Source organism: Ursus maritimus, unplaced genomic scaffold, assembly GCF_017311325.1.
Source record: "Ursus maritimus isolate PB19 unplaced genomic scaffold, ASM1731132v1 scaffold_1, whole genome shotgun sequence".
Taxonomy (NCBI): domain Eukaryota; kingdom Metazoa; phylum Chordata; class Mammalia; order Carnivora; family Ursidae; genus Ursus; species Ursus maritimus.
This window is the reverse complement of record NW_024423343.1, coordinates 69,122,845-69,145,237: the sequence shown is the minus strand read 5'-3', so window position 1 is coordinate 69,145,237 and position 22,393 is coordinate 69,122,845. Positions and strand designations below refer to the sequence as shown.

The window sequence follows — 22,393 nt, the reverse complement described above, 5'->3', positions numbered from 1 at the left end:
GATGGCTGCCATCCATGGAAGTACACTTCTTAACAAATGCAATTTACTATTAAAGTGTAACATTAAATTTACTTATTAATATGCAATTAAATTACAGATTATCTTCTAAAGTAATACATAAGCAAGTAGGCCTTCCTGCTCAATATTTCTCTTTTCTCTCTAAACTTCCCTTGGGAAGTATAAGTTGTAGTATCAACTCCAGGGAGTTTCTGTTGTGGATATCGATGTCACTAGCTCTCTGATCCTTCCCCGTGGCCAGGAGGCACTACTTCATTCAGAGGTGCCCCGTGTTGTGGCAGTGTGCGAGACACTGGTTTTCCTTTGCACTTTTAGGTGTCATCTGGAGTAAAACAGGAGTAAAACAATTTCTTGTCTAACCATATGAGCTTTTGCTTAAAGACTCTGCGTACCTATAGCCTGGGTAAACACTATATTTATTCAGACATGCTCTTTCTTTTTATTTTATTTATTTTATTTATTTTTAAAAAAGATTTTATTTATTTATTTGACAGAGATAGAGACAGCCAGCAAGAGAGGGAACACAAGCAGGGGGAGTGGGAGAGGAAGAAGCAGGCTCATAGTGGAGGAGCCTGATGTGGGGCTCGATCCCATAATGCCGGGATCACGCCCTGAGCCGAAGGCAGACGCTTAACCGCTGTGCCACCCAGGCGCCCCTGCTCTTTCTTTTTAAAAAAATTTTAATTCCAGTAAAATTAACATACAGTATTATATTAGTTTCAGGTGCACAATATAGTGATTCAACAATTCTATCCCTTACTCAGTGCTCATCATGATTGAGTACTCTTAATGCCCTTCACCTATTTTACCCATCCTTCTACCCACCTCCCTTCTGGAAACCATCAGTTTGTGCTCTATATTTAAGAGTTTGGTTTTTTGTTTTTGTTTTTGTTTTTGTCTGTCTGTCTCTCACTCTTTTTTGTTTGTTTGTTTTATTTCTTAAATTCCATGTGAGTGAAATCATATGGTATTTGTCTTTCTCTGACCGACTTACTTCAATTGCATTGTACTCTCTAGATCTATCCATGTTGTTGCAAATGGCAAGATTTCATTCTTTTTTTTTATGGCTGAGTAATATTCTAGTGTGTGCGTGTGTGTGTGTGTGTGTGTGTGTGTGTGTGTGTGCCACATCTTTATCCATTCATCTATTGATGGGTATTTCCATAATTTGGCTATTGTAAATCATGCTGCAATAAACATAGCAGTGCATATATCTTTTCAGACATCCTTATTCTTGAACTGAATTCTCATTTGTCTCCACAGAATTGCATTTTGAATCAAGAACTCCAAAGTCCTTGGTGACAGCAATGTAATGCTTCCTTTTAAGTCCCCACTCCTCCCTACACCTTTTAGTGAGTTTTCCCTGGTTCTGCCTTCTGGCTTTGGGTCTCACTCTCTCCTCAAAGTCTACAGGGGCAAGAGTCCCACTGATTCTTACATCTCTGAGTTGGATTCTAGCTCCTACCAGCTCTACTCACTAAGAAGGTAAAAGTAAAGTTTAAATAACCTCCTAGAGACATGACCTCATAAGTTGGGGCTAAAGAAGCTCAAGTTAATTCACAAAATGCCATGTGGTAACAATAATAAAGTCACAGTTTTAGGGTTAGGGGAGGCAAGAGAAAATATTAATGTAGTTCTTTAATTGTTTGCCATATTAAATTCAAAGTATATTTATTTGAAGAATGCCCAGGAAAATATATAATGCTTGAATTTAATGTAAATGAGACTTAATGAGAGAGACCGAAGAAGGCATTTTATATTAGTTTTAAAAATCAATTTCCGTTATTAAATAGAAGCTGAAACAAATTGAAAATAGCATAGATCAGGATGCATTTTTTTTTTTGCAAAAAAAAAAAATGGTGTTGCTACTCATAACTACAAGAAATGGATGACAATATTTTAAATGAGTTAACTTTGGCCCACCATGCTCACTTCATGGTGTGAAGAAAACAGCACTTGAGTGATTTTTTTTCCTTAATTTGTTCTAAATTACAGTAAAGTGCTCTGCAAGAAGCAAGTGCTTGTGTTAATTAACTCTGAGTAAAGAAGGTCACTGGTATACATGGGACTCATTTTGTGGTTTTAGTTATGGATTTTCTTCTGCAATTGCAATTCTTCATTAGACATTATAAGCACATATAGATCTTCAATTTTTAATCTAGCATTTCAGATTTAGGCATATTTGTTTATTTTTTTCTTCAAAATTTAAAATGCAACAGTAATGGAATTGACTTAAATGGAACATATGGTTCAACATATTTATAAGTATACCTAAAATATTGGCCATTTATGTAGACCTGAGTATTATAGCTGAATTTTTTTTTTTTGGTATTTTTAGAAGTTTTAATTCCAGTGTAGTTAACATACACTGTTATATTGGTTTCAGATGTACAATATAATGATTCAGCAATTCTATCCATTACAGTGCTCATCAGTATAAGTGTACTCTTAATCCCATTCACCTTTTTCACCCATCCCCCACCTACCTCCCCTCTGGTAACAATTAGTTCTCTATTAAGCATCTGCTTTTTGGGTTTGTTTCTTTTTTTTCTTTGTTTATTTGTTTTGTTTCTTAAATTCCACATGAGTGAAATCATATGGTATTTGTCTTTCTCTGACTGATTTATTTCACTTAGCATTGTACTCTCTAGATCCATCCATGTTGTTGCAAATGGCAAGATGTCATTCTTTTTTATAGCTGAGTAATATTCCAGTGTGTATATATACCACATCTTCTTTATGCATTCATCTATTGATGGACACTTAGGCTGTTTCCATAGTTTGGCTGTAAATAATGTTGCAGTGAACATAGGAGTTATACCTGAATTTTTTTTAACCACATACCCTGTTGCATTTCAAGTTTTACAACATAAAGAATGAACAAATCTGAGTTTTCATTTTATATTGAATTGTATACATCATATGTAAAATTCTAAATGCTATAAATTCTTGTAAATAATCTAAGATACCCTAAGTTTTGGCAGTCTTTTAGAACCATAAACCGCTAAGTCAATATTTCTAAAATAGATATTACCTTTAAACGTTTATTTCTAATGTTCAATTATAAAAGCTTTAGTTTTTTTAGTGTAGGCCATGATTTTTATGCCTATGGATTATAAGAGAGCCATAATATATATTAATTATTTTGTTCATATAACACATGATATATAGATTTTTAAATTGAAATTGTTTACAGAATTTAATATTTGAATGCTGTGGTATGATCAGTACTCTATACTTACTCACTTCCTCCAATTCACTGCTGTAATAACTTGGAATCACTATAAACAAGTTGGCTTTAAATGGATTTACACACAGTATAAAGGTAGTAATGTCTACCATTCTTATGATTGTCTTTTTTCTGAGGATTCAAAAGTTAGCTACATGACAACTTGTTAGCCCCAAACTGAAAACTTTTTTCCTAAATCAAAAGATATCAAAGAAAGATATCAAAAAGATATTTTATCTAAAATTTTCTACTTAATGGGTATCATTCTCTATGTTAAGCTTCCTTCTCTACCTGACAGAATTAATCAGTGTCCTTTTATTTCTTTCTGATTCTGTTCCTCCTGTTATTATTTGTACCACATCGTACTGCAATTATTATTTACATATTCCTCTACCATTGAGGCCCCATGAGAACAGAGACAATTTTATTCATATTTCCAGCACCAGATCCAAGGACCCTCTCTGAGCCATAGTAGGTTCTCAATAAATACTTACTGATCAGAACTGCTTATCAATATGTTGAAGTGCTGTCCATATATATAATAGTGCTTACTAAGACATGTCTAAGTATGTTGGATTGCCCATTTTAGGTTTTTAATTTTTTAGATCAGGGTCAGCAAACTTTTCCTCTAAAGGGATGGATGGTAAGTGTTGGAGACTTCGTGGGCCATTTGGTCTGAGCTCTGCCATTGCAGCCTGGAACTGGTCAGACATAGTGTGAAAATGAAGGAGGATGGCTGAGTTCTGATAACTTTGTTTACAAAAACAGGCAGCAGGCTGGATTTGGCCTTGCCAATCTCTGCTCTCAGTCACTGTTTTGAGGGGTGGAGGAAGAGGGAATGGAGATGCCAACCATGTATTGTAATAATCACTACAGTCCAAGTGTCTTATAAATGTTGGCAATGAGAATTATGATGGACAAAACATTTTTGAAATATTTGCCATTAAGACGAGGCCATGAGATTGTTGTGGATAAGCAGAAGTAAGAGAATGAGAAGTCCTGACAAGACTGGGGAGAGTGTGGAGAAAAGAGAGCAAAACAAATAAATGTGGCTGACAGCGAGATGTATGTCAGTCCAAAACCTCCGGTAGGAGGGCTATTAGGTCAGATTGAAGAAAAGATGAATTCTGTTTGCTTTTCATTTGGGTCAGGAGAAAAAAAACATCAAACGGCAGTGTTCCTCAAATGTTTGTATTTGCACACTTCCTAAAAGAATTTTGAAAAAAAAGATGTATATCCCTTCACACATTTCCAAGTTGACACATAAGTAGGATGCAACTTTCAGCATATTATAAATAATGGCATTGAAAAAAAGTGTCATGTCACTCTGTTAATATATCCAATGGAATCTCATATCATAGCATATTGTTCACTTTTTAAAAAAAGATTTTATTTATTTATTTGAGATAGAGCAAGAGAGATAGAGAGAGAGAGAGGGAGAGAGAGAGCACACATGAGTTGGGGGGAGGGGCAGAGGGAGAAGCAGGTGCCCGCTGAGCGGAGAGCTGGGCATGGGGCTTGGTCCCAGGAGCCTGGGATCATGACCTGAGCTGAAGGCAGACGCTTAACCAACTGAGCCACGCAGGTGCCTGGATTTTTCACTTTTTATTTTGAATGATTTTAGGTTTACAGAGAAGTCGCCAATATAATAGAGAATTCCTGTCAGCTTACTCTAGTGGTACATTTCCCACAACCATAGTACAATCATCAAAACTAAGAAACGAAGGACGCCTGGGTTAAGGGGTGTAGGTTAAGTGGCTCTCTGCTCACTGCTTCTCCCTCCCCCCGCTCGTGCTCTCGCTCTCTCTCTCACTCTCTCTCAAATAAATAAATAAAAATCTTTTAAAAAATTAAAGAAAACTAAGAAATGAATACTAGTATGATACTGTATTAATTAAATTATAAATTTCATTCTAATTTCACATTTTCCCATAATGTGCATTTTCTGTTCTGGGATCCAGTCCAGGATGCCACCCTGCATTTAGTTGTCATGTCTTCTTATTCTCCTTCAATCTGGGACATTTCCTCAATCTTTCCTTTTATGACGTGGGTGTTTTGGAATTGGTCAGTTGTTTTGGTGAAGTTCCTCAATTTGGATTTGTCTGGTGTTTTCCGTTATTAAATTAAGATTATGCCTTATTGAAGAGGATACCGAAGAAGTCATATGCCCTTCTGAGGGCATCATACTAGGGAGTACATTATGCGGATATGGCTGATTACTGCTTATATTAGCCTTGATCACTTGAATAAAGCGGTTTCTTTACTGTAAAGTTAGTACTTTCCCATTATAATTAGTTACTGTCTTGGGGGTGATACTTTAAGGCTATGCAAATTTCCTGTTCTCCTCAAACGGTCACCCACTAACTTTAGCACCCACTGGTGGATCTTGCCTATATAAATTATTACTGTTGTGTTTGCCTAATGGTGATTTTTGTTTCTCTCATTCCTTCTACACTTATTAATTGTAATTCTTCTGTAGAAAAGAACTATTGTTTCTGCTCAGTTTATTTCTTCATTCATTCAGTTGTTTATTTTTTATCAATATGGACTTACACATATTTATTCCATGGGTTATAATCCAATACTATCAATATTTCTTTGCTCAAATTGTTCTGACATTGGCCATTGGGAACTCCATCAGGTTAGTAGTTCTGGTGTTCTTTGGACATGACCTAATCTTTTTGTGAGAAATTTTTTACTTTCAGGATAATCCACTTTCATCTTTCTTGCCCCAGACCTGGAATCAGCCACTTCTCCAGGGATCCCTAGTTCCTTTGATTGGAGATACCTTAACAATTTGAATTCCATCATAATCTATTTAAAAATAGAAATACACACAAACAGGGTCTTGGCAGTCAGAGATTTTGCTTTGTTTTTCTTCTTAGTCTTGCATTTCCATTCCAATCCACCCACAGAATTTTATCCTAATGTAATATATTTTTAATTTTGAAAATATTTTATTCATCACCTTGTCATGTTGGCCTACAGTAAAAAATATGTATATAAATTAAAATTATTTTTAATATTCTCTGTGAACATAAGCCCTGTTATACATTTTCTTCTATATTGAACTGTCACTTCAATTTTTTTAGTACGCAATTGATCAGAACATAAATATAGTACAAGTTAATAAATAATTAGTATATATCAAACTAAAATGTTATAAGTAATGTATCTCTTAATGAAATGGATGTATCACAGATAAAATTAATTAATTATAATTTAAAATTGCTAGAATGAGTCAGGATTTAACATGAATTCTATTATTATTATACTCAGCTAGACGTGCTGAGAAACTCTGGTAGAGATTGCTGGTGCTCATTATAGTTGGTTATCCTTTCCTTCCTGAGCACAATGGAAAACCTCACAGACTTTCTTGCAGTTAGATTGGATGATGTAACTAGTCTGGCCAATGATATGTGAGTGGAAGTACCACTTAAGAACCCAGAAACTTAAGAGTTCTCTACTCCTTTTTCCTGCCATAGTATCACTGAAAGCCCCATATTCCTGATGTAGGGAAATGCAGCCTGAATCTATGAGTTATTGCTTGGATGTGAACTTCCCTGGAGAACCAGTGGAACCATAGCAGGCTTTGAATGACTGAAAAAATTAATTTTGAATTTTGTTCTGAACCATTAACATTAGAGGGTTCGTTTGTTTCTACAGCATGCCCTAACCTATCCTGACTAATATAAAAACTTTCTCCATATAAAGAAGTAGATGGGAATGAAAGGGGACTTGTTATAGCAATATAATCTCATTATTTGAATTAGTTTCTCATTTGTGCCCAACGTCACAGTGATCCTACATTAAAAATCACTTTTTTGTCATCTGTCAAGTGATAATTTGATTATGTCCTTCTTGAGTTTTGCTTAAAGCAAAGAACTGGAAACAGTCAAGTTGCAAAAGGATTTGTTACCCAGTCATTAGAGTGACTCACTTTGTCAATTTCCTAGATGTAAAATTAATAGGCTTTACTAAGACTTTTCAAATGACTATTAATTATGCCTGTTACTCTTTCACTCATAGGTACCCTTTGTTTTATCTGATATACAAAGTAAGGTTGGGAAAAATGATATATTGTTAATGTCATTATAGTTTTGTAAATACTATTTTTTTATTAAAATGTCTTTATCTTAATAAGTGCTTTAATTGTGACGCTAGAGTTGCCAATTTAGTTTATTCAGGTAATGAAAAATATTTGTCATAAAACTTAATAGGTAAGGCCAATCTTCATTGTCAATCCCTGAGCCAAGTAAGACTTAATAAATGGTTCAGAAAAAAATCTAATTCCATTTTTCAATTTAATGAGCATGTTAATACTCACCTTCACTTAGAAATCTAAGGCAGGTAAAGCACAGACCTTGTCATAAGCTTTTCATCAGGATAAGGTAAGACGTCAGGTTCCAATCAATATCTACACTCCCTTTGCTTTCACCAGGAATCTCTCCAGAAATACCTTCTCTGACAATAGTTAGGGGCTGCATGAGATAATCTTAAACAAAGGTAGTAGTTATCATTTCTCGTGTTCTACTGTATAATGCATATTAACTTAGAATATCCCAACATGGAATTTCTCACTCATCGCTTCATCCTTCATCAAAAAATGTATGAACACAGGGAAAGACATGAGGCTCTACATGGTTTTAGAATTCCTTTATTGAAAGAAGCTTCAGTGACATCATGACTTTGAATGTTTTCTTTTTGTTTGGTGCCACGGAGGATTTTCCCAAGATAAAGCATCATAGAAAGATTTGGAGTGAAAGCCATGGGTTTTTTGGTTTTTTTTGTTTTTGTTTTTGTTTTTTGTTTTTTAAGGTAGAGATAGGCATTTGTACAAGAGTGGTGGAAAAGAAGAACCAGCATGACAGTATGATCTTACATGTGTTCTTATGCAAGTCAGTTCTAAGAAAGAATATACATGAAGGTTAAAGATTCTGGAAACTGAGCTCCTTAAAAATATGCCCCTCTGCTCCTTGGAAATCTTCATGTACCTTCAGGATATGTATCCTTAGTATGAAGACTGTTAACTTAAAGAATGTATTTCAATAGTCCATGAAAGCTACATACTTAATCAAAAGATAGGTCCCAAGTTAGCTTCTGTCAGGTAGAGGTAGGAGACCCATTGGAGGACCCCAAGGCCCTCTAAGTTGGAGGCCCTCCTGTATAGGAGATGCCTGGACCCAAAATGCAAAGTACTCCTGCAAACCCACTGTCAATGAGAAATAACACTTTGCTGTGTTCAGCCACTGAGATTTTAGGATTGTTCGCTACAGCACTTAGCCTCCCCTAACAGAGTAACTGATGGTGCTAAGTTGGTCTCACTACTGCAGAAGTGAAGTGGCCTTGTATAACTGCAGTGTTCAGGTAAATTGGATGGGAGTCACAGCCAATATACTGGGAATAAGGCAGTGCCAGGGAGAGCCAGAATGGAGCCAGATCAAATAGAATAGACTACAGGTTGCACCAACTATAGGCTTCATATCTGATGCCAGCAAAGTTCCCAGAGTGGGGCCAGGCAACTATCCTCAGTGGACACAGATATTCATAGTCACTTAATCACCTTCTCCCCCTAGTACTGCAACGACAAAAGTTCTCATATATCCAACACCATTCTGAGGAGGAAAAGGAAACTCCAAAAGACTGTTTATCTAAGGAGACCACCTAATCTACCCTTGATAGGAAGTGGAACTTTAAACTGAAGAAGCATTTAAACTGAAAGAAGACTTAGAATTGGAAGAGCCCAAGGTATATTTAATTATAAAATCCAAGATTTTCCATTACCCAGAGTCATGGATAATAATTGATTTTTTTTTTTTTTGGAGAGGGGCACATTAATTATGTGTGAATGAATTTGTGACCCTGATGCTTTTTTGCTTTTCATGCTATAGCTATGAAATCTAGTTCAGATTAAAAATAGATGTACAAAAAGTTTTTTAAAGTGCGTATCTATAAATAAAACATAATATTTCAGTACTTTCTATTTCTGAAATTTCAGTAATGGGAAAGAGTGCATGATCTTGTCCACGGGGACAGATTCCCCAGTGATGTAGTTCAATACTAAGTTGCAAAGTACAGAGCATTGACAAAAGGTGCAGTTTCTTTCTGCAAAACCACTTTATTAATGCCAGACTTTGTCAAATTGTTATGTGTGACTATTCCACTTCAATATACCTTGACTGGGAGGATAATTGATTAGCAGTTTTTACCAAGCCCACTGAAAAGAATAGAACTTTAATTTCATTTGACAGATTGTTAAATCGGGCTTTTATACCACCTAGTTAGTTCAGGCCAATTATTCTTGTGAGTTATAAATACACAACTCTACATAATATAGTATCTTTTAAAAAATGAAGTCTCAAAACTTACAAAACATTATGGAAGTAGATAGTCCTACTGTGTAAACTAGACATAGTAGCAAAGAGCCGCTTTTGGAAGCCGTATTAACTGTTTCAGGACATAAGGACTCCATTCTTAGGGTATGCTCATCAAAATCTATTTCTAATGATGATGGCTTTTCACTTAGAGATTCACTCATACTTTCTCCCAGAGCTCCACCTTGTGACTAGTGGCCACTAGTTTCAAGGCAGCTGGATGTAATAATTAAAATGCACACTCTGGGGAGGCCTTGAGATTCCCCCAGTTCCTCTCTATCACAAGACCTTACTTAATTTTCATAACTGGTATTTTTGGTATTTTTCTGGTATTTTTCTACTTATAAATTTCTTTACTTCATTTCTCTCATCAGAAAATAAGTGACATAAAAACAAGAGTTCTCATTAATTTGCTCACCCCAATACATCCAGTTTCTACAATGGCACTTGGTTCTTAATAGGAATGCAGTGAACATTTATGTAATGAGTAAACTTTAAAATATTGATTACGAAGTTACTTTTCCATAATGAGAAATTTGTGAAGGAAAGTCAAATCTCTGATATTTAATTTATGGACAGTATCATGCTACCAATCATTATTTACCAACTGCCCTGACTAGTCCGACACAAACAGAGATGGTTCTTAAGAACCATAGTTTACTAAACAGAATACCCCGCATTAACTCGTTTATATAGCAAAGGTATCTAGATTATAATTGGACAGTCATTTATTTAGTACTTCTCAATATATCTTCTAGTGTGGGTCTAACGGTACTATAATTCATATCTTCATTTATTTCCCCTTTAGATTTAAATTATATTTTATACTTTTAGTTGTTAGGAGAGTTATATATTACATTATACCTTTAGTTTTAATAAAGGCCACAAGTTTTAACAATAGTAAAACTTCAATAAATTCCTTTAAGCTTATCTATATTTTAAAATATCAAACATAGTCATCATTCAGTAATTGAAGGTTTTAGGCCACATTATGTAGTTGCTTATGCAAGTGTGCTGTAACCAAGATCTTTCCTATTTAAAGACAGGTAATTTTTCTTCTTTAGTTTGAGAAGTCAGAACTAATAAAAACAAATATCATCCTAAATATTAGTTTAGAGCCCAGAATGTGTGAGTTTTAAGCTTAGAAATCAACTGATGTTGATGTTTCTAAACCCTGATGTTAAAATGATTGAATTAGAAGAACAAACAAGAAACTTCTCAGAAGCCTTTAACTTTTCGTCTTGTATACAAGCATTGAGTCTTAAAATTTGTTTGGCTTCCTCTCTTTTTTAATAGAATGAGTGTGAGTAAATATCTGAATAGATATCAGATTTGTTTGAAAATTCTTTTAAAATTTCAGTAGAAGCATATTAATACAAAACCTATTATTCACATTCGTTTGAGAGTCTTCAATAGGGAGTTACTTTTAATAGTTCTTGTTTTCTGACTAGTAACCATTGTATAATTTCCCCATTTTAAGAATAGATCACAGTTTGGGGGAAATGAGTAAATCAACACCCATCTGATTTGGTTACAGTTCAAAACCAGTAATCAGTTCAAGAATAATTAAAATAGTGACACAATTCACATTATAGTGGCATCTGGCCTGTAAAGGAAAATGCAGGGGAGACTCCTCTTAAGTCTTTACTTATTGTTAGGGCTGTAGCATTCTCTGAATTCACTGTTATTGGTCATTCTTCTCAAGATCACAAATGAGAATATTTTCTTCCAAATGTACTGTACTGAAGTTGGTTGTAGGGTAGTAAGGATTCCCAAAATGTGCAAGTCTCCTGAAGATACCTCTGTTGTGTTTGTATATGCAGAAGGAAAGTGTGGAAAGTGCCAGAATTACTATTAGTGTCAGTGTTACTGCAAGAGGTACAATACTGTGACTTGGTCCTGAAAGAAGATGAAAAAAAGGTAAAGTTCAATGACAATGGGTTAAGATAGGTACTGTCACATAGTTACTTTCTATTTTATTATTCTAAGAGAAATCAAAATGTTCTGTACTGTTCAAACCTACCTTTTCCTGAGTGCTCCTTTACTGCGTGAATATCTAAAACCAAGTAAAAAAAAAAACTGAGATGAAAATTTTCTTCTAATTCAGCAAAATTATGCTATTATTTATAGCACGGCTCAGCAAACTATGGCTCATGGATCAGATCTGGTACCTGTTTTTATAAATAATGTTTTATTGGAACTCAGCCATTTATGTATTGTCTGTGGCTGCTTTCATGCTACAATGGCAGTGTGACAGAGACTATACGGCCCCCAAAGCCTAAAATATTTACTGTCTGGCCCTTTACAAGAAAATTTTGCTGACCCCTGATTTATTGTAATCATTATTATTGCTCACAAACACATACACTGCTTTTTTTTTTAAGCTGGAAAATTTCCATCCAGTCTCAGCACTGTGCTGCAATAAAAATATGAATAAAATACAGTCCCTTCCTGCAACGAACAAAGTTTTGTTAAGCTCTGAGATGGAGTTTGTCCAGCAATGATAATCTCTTTACCTGCATGCAAGGATTTTAAAATCAGCATCTTCTCACCTTTTCAATCCCCAGAATCTTGGAAAATGAATAATAGCTCCTCCATTCAAAAAATTGGAGGGTTCCTGTCTGAGGACTTTCTACTGTAGAAACGTATCTCTTTCAAGTAGACTCTATCTCAAAATTTGAACTCTGCTATTTTTAATCTAGGTAAAGATCCAGAGAAATATGTAGAGAATGACTCAGAGGAAGATCAGTAGAGGGACTGCAAGTGGAGGAAGTGCCTTGGTGCAGTACTTATGCCCATTCACTCTTACATACTTAAAAGAAACATTGTCACCAACAGCAAAACCACATTAACAAAACTCGTTTTTGCAATTTAAAAATAATACTGTACACTTTTTCATAATGCTATTGAAAACATATATTATGTGTGTGTGAAGATACTTTTTAAAGAAAGACTATTAAAAGAATAATTATTCTCTGGATGCATGCAATGGGCAGATATAGAAGGAATATGTAGAGTCAGAGTATTTGGAGCATGGTCCTTGATGTTAGTCCCAGTCTGGACAAGTGCTTTTCTCATCTGTAAAATGGAAATATTATGTCTGCTCCACTGCCTTAGGAAGTTGCTGTGAGGGATGAAAGAGGTGTCCTCTATATTACAGGAAGCTCTAAATTCCTGTACAGACATGAGGTATTTCTGATTTGTTTTTGAAATTAAATGCTATTGACCACTTGGGCACACTACTTATTAGGCTTCGTCATGTTTTCCATGCTATCCACACTACTGGGGCTTGAACATTGGTGTTGACACCTACCAGTTTTTTTCTCCTTCATCCCCCCTCCACCAGTGTCTAATAGATCACCAAATCCTGCTGATTCACTTTTCCCATTTCTACTCTTCCTCATGTTCCCAGTTCTATCACTCAAATTACAACTGCTTTCCTTTACATCTGGATGAGTGTGATTCCACTGCAGGTGTCTACAGAGCACATAGGGGCTCCCTGTCTTCTTCCCCATGAAGTTCAGCTCTTGAGACTGGTACTCTCTATGAATGGATCCTACATTACTGTCCAGTTTTATTCCCATCACCATTTAATGTGAGACCTTCACCCTAAGCTCATTCTCAATTGCTGCCTTTAATCAGACTGGGACTTTTGTCTAATAAGCCTTCCCTTCTCTATTCTCTTTATCTTTCGGGATTCCAAAACCTTGTCTCCTCTTGAAAACCTTCACCAGCAGCCGAGGCCACACCAATTCCTCCTTCTCTGCTGTACTGGCATCTAGAAATGTTGTGATTATTATTTTTACATTTCTACTGTTAATGATCATTTTTAACATCCTATCTTAGAAATCTCTGTATTGTTTGCAACTGACTAGAATTTTCTGGCTTAGATTTCTAAAATTATTATTTCTTTTTATCACCACAAACTATGTAGCTCAAGACAAATTTAAAATATGACTTTTATAATATATTAAGGCTAGCAACAGAGAATCACATCTACTTATCCACAACAAAAATACCTAGGCCTAGATTATATTTTCTGGGACTGAAGATGAATCTTAAAACTTCTGAGTAGCAGTTGCCAGAATTAGGGTTGCTGGTTAACATTGCTAGTTTGATTTTTTTTTTTTGAGGTTAAATTGATTTTTTGCCCATTAACAGCTAGGGCAACTCTGGAAAGTCATAGTCTTTTTTTTTTTTCCTTAAGTTTTTTTTTTTTTTTAATTCGACAGAGAGAGAGACAGCCAGCGAGAGAGGGAACACAAGCAGAGGGAGTGAGAGAAGAAGAAGCAGGCTCCCAGCATCCCAGCAGAGCAGGGAGCCCGATGTGGGGCTTGATCCCAGGACCCTGGGATCACGCCCTGAGCTGAAGGCAGATGCTTAATGACTGAGCCACTCAGGCACCCCAGTCATAGTCTTTATAATGATTTTTTTTCTTCATATTAGAGAAGGAAGGAGCTGAAATGTCCTTTTACTTGTTTGATGTTGAACAAGATGATAAGGTTAGAATCTATCTGAATACTCCCTGAATACTTGGATTTTCAAAGCTTTAAATGCTACAGAGGTGGATCAACATTAGTCAGGGTGGAATCAAAATGAAGAATTACCCTCTGGCTTTACCCACCTGCTTCCATTTTGCATATAAATCCTTTTTTTTCTTGACAAGGGGATAACTGCCATACTCCTTCAGGGATCCTCAGGGCAATACACAGATGGGGTTTGACATGATCCATCTCTGGCTTCCGAATGCCCCAATTTGACTGGTCTGTGGGAGTTCCATCAAACCACTTTATGGTTTCATCTGTGGAAAAATTGTTGACTTACTATGAATTATATGCACAATTATCAAATACACTAAGCCTGGAGTGAACTATAAAAAGCAGCTCCTCAATTTAATGAGACTGCCTCCTTATCTGATGGATGCAACTTGGTAGGTACAGTCATGAACTCAACATCAAAAGGTGGGTATTAGTAAAGTTGCCTTGTGAACAGTTCTCTATTTATTTTAGATATATTGTTCTAGTTTGTTCACTTAGAATATCATCTTTCTTAATGTAATAGTGTGAATTTTGAAATATTCCTTATCATTATTATCAATTTAAATAAATCATTTTAAGTCCTAACATCTATATCATTGCAAAATAGCTAACTTTCTAAAATAATTTTACAGTGAACTTCTTTAAAAAGCAAGCCACTGGTGTACTGAGGGGTGGGGACAATGATAGAGTCCATCCATGTGTAAACAATAATGGGGGTGCATTGTCTGAAAGGATTTAAAACCAACAATAAAAGTAACTAAATGTCAGTCATCTTTTTATTGTCACAATGGACTAGAAATTTGAAACAATGTCTGTGATTGAAACACTCCTCCTTATCAGAGTAGACCCACTCTTCACCTTGGTATACCACTGTAATAAGTTCTCCATACCAATTAAGATAATTTTCTTTATAAGTACTTTCAATAACCATCAATTACATAGAGAGAAGAATGCCATGATCTCATTTGATCACAAACCCTGGTTTTTACGAAAAGCAAATAATTCTAATAGCACAATTTATCCCTGAAACATTTCTATAGTTCTGTAGTGCTTTTCTAACATTGAGGAATAATCTGGGTATTTTCAAATAAATAAGGTTTTGTTGTCTATGACTAAGTCTGTGAGCACAAGTTTCCATCCAAGAATCTTCATGATGTAAGGGTAAGTATAAGATAAACTTGTTGTTTGCTTGTTTTCATTTTTGGTATTGTAGGATTATTTCAAGGGACACAAAGGTATAGAAAAGGGCAGCAATATTGTCTTTGGAAGAAATGGCTTTAGGATTCGTGCTATTCTTTCACAGCAAACGTATCCAAGAAGAGCTTTCTGATTTGCAGATGCCATTTTCATCAACCTTGACCACCATGTATTTATTTATGCCCTCTCCTCTTCTCTATCCAAATCACTTACTGCCACCATCAAAATGAGCATTCAACCAAACCATCTGGACAGAAGAACCAAAAGCAGAAAGCTCTTCTAGGAGAAATGAATTTTCATCCTCATCCTTGATTGTTAAAAGATTAGATCCTATAAAAGAAATAAGCAGTAAAAAAACAAGTATATTTGTGTTTATGTGTAATACAATTTAAAAAATGTCTCCTGTACCACAATTTGTAAAGCTCAGACTTGGCAAAGTGAAAATTCCTATTGTAAATAAGTGATTTTTGATTAAAAATTTAAAAGTTATACCACATTTATTAAGAGGTACAGGTTGTACTTAAGACGTCAAAGCATAGAATATTAATTTTAGGGAACTTAAAATTATAAATCAAATGCATTCAAAAGGAACATTTTCTTGGGAAAGTGTACTATTCTGAGACATCATCTTAGGTTTTCAAATTCTATCCTGGACATTGAATTTCATAGATACACCATCCCCAAACAAGCAAATTCAATAGTATTTATTTTTCCAATTTTTTTTGTTGCTCCTAAAGTCACTAAATAATCAGACAAATGAAGAAAACCACATTGTTTACTGAAATGTCAAGAAGGAATGCATGGAAAGCATTTTACCATCACAAAAGAATTACCTTCCTTTTTGCAAAATTCATGAGCAGCCTCAAAACTCATACTGTCTAGGACTGTAGAAAAACTGTAGCAATTAATTTTGAATTTTATCCAGGGAATAGATGTTTCTGAGCACAACTCTCGGTGTCCGAATGGTTTTGTTTCTATGAACAAAAATCAGTTATGATTTTAGGGTGGTGACTGGGTTCATTTATTAAGATAAACATTGCATTAAATTCTATGACAGACTAAGATAAATATATGTAATGAGATTTTCATGATAATACTTTGAAAGAATGGGTCTAATATAAATGATTATAAAACCAAGACTGGTTTGTAGCATATCTGGCAGAAATAATCTTTACCTACACATAACAGGATATATTAATGCATAGCTTCTTAGGCTTAGTTTGGGTGCTGCATGGGTGAGCGTGGCTGTCTTTCATGTTTATAATTGGTATCCTAAATGTCGGGAAACCTGGGGGATGTGTTCGTGGAAATACTGGAAACTGAATGAAGTCAGCAAGAGGCACTTCCAAATGTACAAAATGTGTTCTGTGCATTGCTGAATATTATAGATTTAGCAAATCTTTATCTGCCAATCAACCTATGAGAGAAAATAATGCATTCAGTAAAGTAACAGCATAAAAAAACATAATACATAACTAAGGGAAATTTCAGGTGGACTTTGCTTTAGAGGTCAAGCATGAGAGTCAAATCCATGCTGAGATCCTAATTGTGTATGGCTGTGGGCATGTTACCTGTCTTCCTCACACTTTGGTTTCTTTATTTATAAAAAGAGAGCTAACAACAACATCTTCCTTACATGAGAAATTTATTTAAAATGTTTTTTTCTTCTAAGTAATCTCTACACCCAACATGGGACTCAAACTCCTGACCCTGAGATTCAGAGTTGGATGCTCTACTGACTGATCCAACCAGTGTGCCCCTACACAAGAAGTTTAAATGAGCTAATACCTGACATTTCTTAAGCACTCAATAAATGCAACGTTATTGAAAAGGGAAGGATAATTTTCATGGTGTTTTACAAGCAGAATTAGCTTTTCTTTCATACATGCTCTTAATGCAGGTTTCTAGCCTGATTTCCCACCTCTCCTTACTGGTATCCTGCCATGCAGGCAAGTCTCAGCATCAGCTTCTTTTATACATGTCCAATCCTTTCTTCATTCCATGTCTTTGCCTAAGCTTTTCTGCTCAGAATGCCTCTCCATGTCCCATCATTGTTGGACTACACCCCATCTATTCTTCAAGGCCAGTCTCCAGAGATAGTCATGTTCTTCAAGAAGTCTTTCTACTTATTCTCAAGCGGGTATGGTGTGTTCTCTTTCCTGCTAACCCCCACAACACGTGCTACCTCTTTTCCATCATTTGGTAGCCCTGCCTGGTATAATAGCTACTTGTCTAAACATCACCTACCAGACCAGAGGCTTCTTGAGGGCGGAAACTTCTTATTACTCTTACTCATAGCTCCTGCTTAGCACAGTGCCTTGCACACAGTAGGTTCCCAGTATGTATTTGTTGAGTTGAATAGAATTGAACCTACCAGTAGGTACATGACAAATTGCTCCTTGAAGAAATGACTCGCAGGCTGTGCTACTCCAGCGCCCACTGGTGTCAGCAAAAACACAGTCACCCAAAACAGATGACTCATCATCTTTCCAAAAAGTGAAGGAAGATTTGGTTCCATCTGACCAGTCAAAATTAAGACCATTCTGTGGAGGGAAATTGAGCTATCATTTCCTTGCTAGGACTGCTGGTGGCATTACCCAGTGCTGTTTGAGCAGCATTTACTTCACACATAGATTTATATTTCCACACGTAGACTTATTTTTCAGGGGGTCTAGGACAGCTTGTGAATATGGCTGACTAAAAGAAATATCTGTCACGACAGTATCTATTTTAGTTTTTGGGAATCCTTGGTTCCCTGCCATCATAATTTCCCAGTAAACAACAGAGTGAAGTTGATCAATATCTTGTTTTTGACACCAAAAAAATTTCAGATTGATCAAAGATTCATACATAAAATTGAAAACATACGTGCTAAAGGAAACTTAGCTAAATATTTTATTCTCTTGGTGTGGGGAAAATCTTTTTAAGTCCGATAAAAAATCCAGAGACCATAATGCAAAATTGACTACATGAAGTTAAAACATTTTGTAATGCATAAATACAATAAACAACCATAAAATACCATTCTCTCACCTATCCTGATAGCAAGGATTAAAATTTTGATAGTACCCAGTATTGATAAGGATATTTAAAAATGTCATGTTATCATAGTTGTTGGCATGTAAATCAATACAAACTTTTGGTGGGCAATATGGCACTATTCGTTAAAATTTAAAATGTACTTAGCAATTTCACTTCTAGGAATTTATCCAACTTGCACAAAGATGTTTGTTTGTATTATTTGTAGTTGTGAAAAACTGAGAAGAACCCAAATTTCTATTCAGGGGAGAATGGTATAGTATATCCTTATGTGGTGCTGTCCCAAAGAATGTGTTAGATTTTTATGTGCTGACATGGAAAGCAGTACAAGGTATATTAAACAGAAAGCAAGTTTAAGGACAGCACATGCAGTATGACCTCATTTGTACTTAGAAAACAATATAAATATTCATTATGTGTATATATGTGCATATGTAGAAAATTTCTAAATGACGCTCTAGAAACTGTTTACAAGTGATTATTGTTGGGGAGTAGAACCAGAGGTTGGGATAGAATAGATAGATTTTACTTTTCACTACTTTGAGCATATAATGCTTTTACTTAAAAAAAGAGAAAACTAAAAAGGTCTTCCTCTCCAAAATACATCCCTAAAGGGAGAGATGTGTTAAATTCCACAGAGGTACTGAATTAATTAATAATCACATTTCTAGGCAGGAAGCATGATCCATTTTTCTTGGGGATTTCTTAAATGCAACAAATTACTCAAATGCAGGTGCTTGAGTTTAAGATGTGTTCCATTGCCCACAAGAGGCAGTATCCCCAGATACTCAGAAATTTTCAGAGAACCTTTAAAAGGCATTAATTCCCAGAAATTAGGCAAGTAGATGTATACTCTAAAAAGGTGTTTATCTTTAATTTGTAGTCATAGGTAGGCTCTTCATAAGGTTGGTCAGTAGTTACTCTATGAACCAATTTATTAAATGTTACTATTTACTAGTTTACTATTATTTCTGGTAACTTTTTTGGTGTTAATTTCAGCGGCCATATCATTAAGGAGGTAGATGTGAAACTTAACTTATGCAGGGATGTTCCAAGGGATTTAAGATACCTACATCTGCAGTGAATAGTCCGATCCAGTGGGCATATCCTAGCCGGTTGAGGATAACAGTGAGGAAGGACTGGTGATACTGATCTGTAATGCTGGCCAATTCCGCTCCATGCATTAAGCAGGTTTTTATTGCTGTATACCAAGTCATATTTGCATTAATTATTTTGTAAGTTCTGTTCCCATATTCCAAGGTATTGGGGACTGGGTACATATCAGATGTATTTACACTGTGTCCAGAGGTATCTAGAACAAAAACAACAAAAGTCATTTCAGCATCTGGTTAAGAAAGGGGGAGACAAACTTAGTTTGGATTCCTGTCATAATGGTCCATTCTGTGGTTAACATCAGAGTTTTCCTTCCCATAACTATTTCAAAATGAGAATAATACCTGAAAGCACAGGTGATGCTAAAGAATGAGAACATTTAGGAAATTTAATGCATGAGTGTCTTTAAAAGTACACACACATAGTTAAGCATTTCTAGATTTCCTGTTTTTTTTTTACTGTTCCTTTTTGAACTGACCACTTTTTGATGGAACTGATCTCCTTAGGTAGGTTTTATTTCACTACCTACACCCGGCCTAACAGCTCTGGCAGAACTTAATACTTACTAAGAGAGTATTGACATATATTTTGTTGTCATATACAATGTTGCAAACATAATTTTACAAGTGCATATTCTCAAATACCACCCTTTATTAAATTTGAGATTGCATGATAGTTATCATGTTTAATATTTACATGTATAAATTCTAGAAATAAATTTAAAAATTACATTAATAAACACTTAAAATACACCCATTTGGGGTTGAAAAGAAGCATGATGAGGTGTGGATAGGTCAGAAGACCTGGGACTCAATCCCAGTCCTGACTATACAGGGCTAAGTGACCTTGGGAAAATAAATAATTCCTCCAAGCCTCAAATTTCTGTCCATAAGAGATGAGTAAGGCCTTCCTTAGAGGGGTGTGGGTAGAATTCAGAGATAACCATATAGGGCACTTTGGGAACTCAGTATTTGGAACATGGTACCTGGAACACAGCAGGTGTTCAGTAAATGTTGGTTCTTTATGCCAAGTAAAAATGGCAAAACGGGAATTTGACTTTTACCTGAAAATGTGACCTCAATAACATAGTAGTACATATTGTAAAACTAAAGTGAAATTAATCTATTAACCAACAAAATCGTGATGGAGTACACTTTTATACCTGTTTATTCTTTACTAGAATTCTGTTTGCCAGCCTGTGTACCAAGTCTAAGGTTATTTTTTTAAAACCCAGTATAATACCATAGCAGATTTTTAAAAAATTATAATAATTAGTAAGATTAAGGTAATTGAAATTTTTCATATATGTGGCCTAAATACCAATTTAACTGTTTTCTCCCATTATATATCTGTTTTTTCACACATACAAAATTCTCCATGTGCAATTGATTCCATCAAACTTCAAAACATAAGTGAATTTGAGCAACATGATTTTGCCACCCACTGACCTAAAAAAGAAAGATCTATCGGAAACCAAGTCCCAAACTGGGGCTCTTGACTTTGTCCTTGTCTCCCTGTTATTTAGAAATCTTTATCTTTGAGGCAGTTAGACTCTAGGCTCTAAGTCCAATGTAAGCACATATTTATATGGCAAATAAGGAAGTGGAGCAGAATTTGGACATTTATTGTAGGCTACAAGAATTTATGTAGTTGAATAATATTTTTTTGGAAATAATAATAGGAACAACTATCATTTGTTAATATTGCTGGCAACTTGCTAAGCATTGTATATACATAGGGTCTGTGAGATAGTAATTATCCTATTTGACAGATATGGAAATCAAGTTCAAAGACTATAAGAAACTTCGTTGACAGTTATTTACAGAGGTGGGGAAGGAACCCAGGGAGGGTGGAATTCCAGTGCCTATGCTCGCAACCACACCTACTTTATACTGTGTCTAAAAGAACATATACATTGTTAGTCCCAAAAATATCAGAGAGAAAGTCGTCAGAGTTTAAGGAAGTGGGACATTTAAAGAAGAGATCAACATCAAGGTCATAGAATAGAATCATTGTCTTTAACTTGAGAGACCTTGAATACGTTATTTACTTTTTCTAAGCCTCAAGTTTCTCATCTGAAATATGGGGAGTCTTTTACCTATTTATCCTAGCATTGTTGGGAGGCTTTTATGCCTTAATGCTTCTGAAGCCAAGGCCCAGTGCCAGGTATATCATAAGTGTGTAAGTACATGGTATATTGATATTTCTTTCCCTACAAGAGTCTGCTTTTCTCATAATACTCTTGCTATAACTGGTTGGGTATCTTCTTTCAGTTCCTGACTATTACTATGTTTAATGATAACTGTGAATTAGGAAATGGGGCTTCTCTGAAATTGTTTTTCTGGAGATGATACTTAGTGCATTAAAGAGTTCATATGCATGCAACACTAAGAGGTATAATTCATATTCCAAGTAAGTGTACATACAACAGGCTTCCTAGAGTTCTACCCAGCTCCAGACACAAACTATGGTCTTCTAGAGTAGTACGGTACAGGGAAGCCTTGTACTTGGTGAAAGCGTGAGATATGAGCTGTTGTTGTTGTTCTTGCTGTTTTTATTTTTATTATTCAAGGTCACTTACAGTGCATCCACCCTGACCATCAACCCCACTCTGTGTAATAGTATGGCTTTTATATGTATTTCACACCAAAAGTCACTGGGGGTTCTGATCATCAGCTCTAGAAACATGCTGCATGCCATATTTAGCCACAGAGAGCATTTTTAGGTTTCCAAGAAAGTAGGAAATATTAGTTTGTTTATTTCTCTGATTCTTTTCCAACATTTTCTTAATGTATTTTTCATTACCTGAACACACTCATAAACCCAGAATAAAGCAGTTAAAGCTATTTAATATGGCCAAAATGGATACTTAAACATGGTCATCT

General features: G+C 35.4%; 1 protein-coding gene across 2 annotated transcripts in view; it reads right to left on the bottom strand.

Moving 5' to 3' along the window:
• Positions 1-7,888: 7,888 nt before the first annotated feature.
• PLA2R1 (phospholipase A2 receptor 1) overlaps positions 7,889-22,393 on the bottom strand; it is a 112,088-nt gene continuing 97,583 nt past the window's right edge. For both annotated transcript variants that reach the window (XM_040644600.1, XM_040644602.1), the window contains exons 24-30: positions 19,469-19,707; positions 17,731-17,899; positions 16,190-16,330; positions 15,570-15,686; positions 14,246-14,422; positions 11,645-11,677; positions 7,889-11,520 (exon numbers count right to left, since the gene is read on the bottom strand). In XM_040644600.1, coding sequence (XP_040500534.1) covers positions 11,306-11,520; positions 11,645-11,677; positions 14,246-14,422; positions 15,570-15,686; positions 16,190-16,330; positions 17,731-17,899; positions 19,469-19,707 — 1,091 coding nt within the window. In that variant the 3' untranslated portion in view covers positions 7,889-11,305. The remainder of the gene's footprint in view (positions 11,521-11,644; positions 11,678-14,245; positions 14,423-15,569; positions 15,687-16,189; positions 16,331-17,730; positions 17,900-19,468; positions 19,708-22,393) is intronic.